Source organism: Sinocyclocheilus rhinocerous, unplaced genomic scaffold, assembly GCF_001515625.1.
Source record: "Sinocyclocheilus rhinocerous isolate Xijiao unplaced genomic scaffold, SAMN03320098_v1.1 scaffold1871, whole genome shotgun sequence".
Lineage (NCBI taxonomy): Eukaryota > Metazoa > Chordata > Actinopteri > Cypriniformes > Cyprinidae > Sinocyclocheilus > Sinocyclocheilus rhinocerous.
The window spans coordinates 212744-217354 of NW_015665799.1; the positions used below are offsets into that span (position 1 = coordinate 212744).

At 35.6% G+C, this 4611-nt stretch overlaps 1 protein-coding gene across 1 annotated transcript in view; it reads left to right on the top strand.

The window, feature by feature from the left end:
- Window positions 1–4398, top strand: part of LOC107731475 (elongation factor Tu, mitochondrial-like) — a 6189-nt gene extending 1791 nt beyond the window's left edge. Inside the window, exons 5-10 of the mRNA XM_016542567.1 lie at window positions 291–560; window positions 923–1055; window positions 1186–1290; window positions 2897–3048; window positions 3137–3256; window positions 3339–4398. Coding sequence (XP_016398053.1) covers window positions 291–560; window positions 923–1055; window positions 1186–1290; window positions 2897–3048; window positions 3137–3256; window positions 3339–3509 — 951 coding nt within the window. The 3' untranslated portion in view covers window positions 3510–4398. The remainder of the gene's footprint in view (window positions 1–290; window positions 561–922; window positions 1056–1185; window positions 1291–2896; window positions 3049–3136; window positions 3257–3338) is intronic.
- Window positions 4399–4611: the final 213 nt, after the last annotated feature.

Sequence of the window (4611 nt, forward strand, 5' to 3'; positions counted from 1 at the left end):
TTCAGAAGGCGGGCCTTCATTTGATACAGGAACTATTTGAGCCGTTCATGCTAGACTGGGGAGAGAGGTGTTGTAATAATGTAAAATATGTGAAAAATAATGTGTTTTTCGAACAACCTAGTATGAGAGCCTGTTCTAGTACACCCCCAAAACAAAATCAAGACTTTGTTAAAAGAGCATAATAGGACCCCTTTAAAACATTAAAAAAATCTTACTGACCCAACATTATTGTGTGTTTGTATATACATGATCATTACATCTGTATTATAAATGCATGTCTCTGTCTGAAGAACATGATCACAGGCACATCGCAGATGGACGGCTGCATCCTAGTGGTGGCGGCGACCGACGGTCAGATGCCACAGACGCGTGAGCACCTCCTGCTGGCGCGGCAGATCGGCGTGGAGCACGTGGTGGTGTTCGTTAATAAAGCCGATGTGGTGGAGGACAAGGAGATGCTGGACCTGGTGGAGCTGGAGATCAGAGAGCTGCTCACAGAGTACGGCTACGACGGTGAAAACACACCAGTTATTACTGGATCGGCACTCTGTGCTCTAGAGGTGAGGATAGAGATGGAGTGATTTAAGTATGTTTCCTGAAAAAGAAAAACTAAAAATGCTGAAATATTGTTACAACTAATCATTGAACACCAATAATAATTACTAAGAACTGAGCAGCAGATCAGCATATTATAATGATTTCTGAAGGATCATGTGACACTGAAGACTGGAGTAATGATGCTGAAAATTCAGCTTTGATCACAGAAATAAATTAAATTAAAAAAATATTCAAACGGGAGACAGTTTGTTTAAATTGTAATCTATGTGTATGCACAGGCAATGGTGAAGAGACTGGAATGATGTGTTTTGAACTGTGTTAAATCACAAATTTCAGTGCTGCTGTTATGATTGTGTGCGTTCAGAACAGACAGCCGGAGCTGGGTGTAAACTCCATTATGAAGCTTTTGGAGGTGGTAGATAATTATATTCCTTTGCCAAAGAGAGATCTGGATAAACCATTCCTGCTGCCCGTAGAGGGAGTCTGTTCTATTCCAGGTGTGTTTTCTTCTTGAGGTAGTGCAGATGTAGTATTTGTGTGATAAGTTGTGCTTTTTTGCTTCGTCTCTGAAATGAATTAATATTTTTGTATGTTTGTGTGTTTGATTGGGTTGAATCCTGTGTGCAGGTCGTGGTACTGTGGTCACTGGCACACTAGAGCGAGGAATGATCAAGAAAGGAGATGAATGTGAATTTCTCGGACACAATCGTTGCTTTAAGTCCATCATCACTGGTGAGAAAATATTAATGTATTATATTAATATTAATGAAAATATTAATTAACTGTATTAATCTGATCATGTTCTTGAATTTTGGTCCTATGGTGTTCCTTTTATTAACTAAAACTATTAAAATTGTTTTTTGTTAATTGAAATAAATTAACAGTGTTCCTGCTGCCCGTAGAGGGAGTCTGTTCTATTCCAGGTGTGTTTTCTTCTTGAGGTAGTGCAGATGTAGTATTTGTGTGATAAGTTGTGCTTTTTTGCTTCGTCTCTGAAATGAATTAATATTTTTGTATGTTTGTGTGTTTGATTGGGTTGAATCCTGTGTGCAGGTCGTGGTACTGTGGTCACTGGCACACTAGAGCGAGGAATGATCAAGAAAGGAGATGAATGTGAATTTCTCGGACACAATCGTTGCTTTAAGTCCATCATCACTGGTGAGAAAATATTAATGTATTATATTAATATTAATGAAAATATTAATTAACTGTATTAATCTGATCATGTTCTTGAATTTTGGTCCTATGGTGTTCCTTTTATTAACTAAAACTATTAAAATTGTTTTTTGTTAATTGAAATAAATTAACAGTGTTAGATTAAAGCTTTAAATTGTTGCTTTGACGACTTAACTGAAATAAAATAAGTTGAAGTAGTAAAATTAATTGTTAAATTAAAAACGAATTTAAAGAATTGCTAAATACTATAACAGTGTACAAATATTAAAGCAACAAATATAATTATTATTATTATTACGTGTTTATTAAGTAACTTCAGTTGTTGTGTTATATGTGTTTAAACTATAATAATAAAATAAACTTTTAGGTGAAACGTTTAGAAATGTTTCCTTGGCAACTAACTGAAATAAAATAAGTTTAAGCTGATGTTCTAAAACTGAAATAAAAATAATTTAAAGCTGAATAGAAATTTAATAAAAAAAACTAATAAAACGACGATGACAAGCACATAAAATTACTAAAGTTTAAACTATATTTAAAATGAAAACCGAAAATATCAAACTAAAAGCTCATTTAAAATATTATAATAGTATTATATAATATTATAATACTATGTAAGTAATACTAAAATAACAAAAAATATTATTCATATGTTTAAAAGGTTGCTTCAGATGTTCTATGATATGTGTTTTAAAATATAATAATAACAATAGAAGAAAATAAAAAAAAAAATTCTTGGCAACTAACTAAAATAAAGTAAGGTTATTGTTCAAACTAAAACTGAAATGCAAATGATTTCAAGCTTAATAGAAATATAAAAAATCTAAATAATGACAAAAGCACAACAAAATTTCTAAAAATTAAAATTTAAACAAAGTATATAAGTAAAAGCTAATTCAAAACATTACATACTATAATAGTATAGAATTAATATTAAAACAACAAAGAATTATTACAAATTTAGTTTGTTGCTTTGGTTTTTGTTCCATATGCGTTTTAAAATACACTGACATTTTCACTTCATCAACAAATGATGAGGATTTCTCATAAATGGGAATAGCTAAGAGATTAGGCTCCAATGATTTTGGGGTCCAAGAGGGATATGATTCGGCTTTACACAGAAATTCAACTGATTGTCTGTGTTTCTTGCTCGTTCCCTCAGGTATCGAGATGTTCCATCAGTCTCTAGAACGGGCGGAGGCGGGCGATAACATGGGCGCTCTGGTTCGCGGTCTGAAGAGGGAGGACGTCAGGAGAGGCATGGTGATGTGCAAACCGGGATCCATCCAGCCACACCAGAAGGTCAAAGCTCAGGTGTGTGAGTTTTAAAACCATAAACAGCAGTTCAGCAGCTCTGTGCTACTTCACAAGCCAATCAATCATTTAAACTCTTTGTCTTCAGGTCTACCTCCTGAGCAAAGAGGAGGGCGGCAGACACAAGCCATTCTGCACAAACTTCATGCCGATCATGTTCTCTCACACCTGGGACATGGCTTGTATAGTAGAGCTGCTTCCGGGGAAGGTACGTTTTAGCTGTGCAAATACTGAATATATCAGCACCAGAAATGTTTGCTCTAAATTCTCTCTGTCTCTTGTCTTGATAGGAGATGGTGATGCCGGGAGAGGATGCGTCTCTGATCCTGGCCCTCAGACAGCCCATGGCTCTTGACAGAGGCCAAAGGTTCACGCTCAGAGACGGCAACCAAACCATCGGCACGGGCCTGGTCACAGAAATCCTCCCCATGACAGAGGACGACAAATACAACTGGGGCTGAGAAAGACGACAGGAAAAGAGGAAACTCTTTGAGACTCTGGTGTCCGAAGCCTTTTTGGACTGAAGTTCTAGAAATGTCACTCTAGAATTGAATTGTGGCCCTGTTTATATTGCTAAATTAAATCTGTTTGCTAAGGAGGATGTCTTTGTCCTGATTGCTGATGTCTTTGCAAACCCTTAAAAATGTGCCCACCAATTTTCTACATGAAGAAGCAAGTAACGTATCACTCAGATTACAAATGTGGAACAATTTGCTTCCATTTCAGCACATCAAAATGTTCGAAACATGCTCTGCTTTCATTATCCTCTGTCTCATCTCAGCTGTCAATTATTCACAAACTGAAAACCTGTACATTTGAGGAAAGTTTCCAAATTTAAACTGTACTTGGCTTGTCATTCCATGCTGCTGATCTACAGACACACATTGGGCTCTTTTGCTGTCTGTTTTCCGGTCATCTGTCTAAAAAATGTAATAAAATGTATTCAATAGATCTGTAGACTCAGCCTTGTGTCTGCTTTGCGTTTAACCATCTTTCAACGAGAAAAAATGTACAGTGATAATTTAATTCGCGATTATTATATATTTTCGAGGTGGTGTCAAACATATGTTGTAACACTGAGAAGCCAATTTTTCGAATGTTCAAGTTATTGCTTTAAAGTGCGACGTTTAAATCAAAACATTTGAGTGTGATGGTGAATGATTGTGTGTAAGAAGACAAAATTATGAAAAAGCTAGGTCTGTTCTGAATCTGTTTGAATTTGCTTTGTGACAGTAAACTCATTCATGAAGTCTTTATTGTGGCATTTACTTGAATATTATTACAGCAATAAAACAATAAACAATGTTCAGGAAGTTCTTGACGATTGCAACCCAGATGGTGAATTTCACAAAGAAATTGTGACCATGACCATGACGTCATGGTCATATGTTAAAACTGAGACTTCAAACAAAATTGCATAAAAAAATACTACTGTGATGTAATTTCATATAAATATGAAAAATAATATACGTGTAATTAATTAAAGGAGGGTGCGTATAAGATCGAAGTGAAACTCCAGTGAAACTTCCAAAGAGAAGGGTCCCTGTTGCGATGATGGCACCA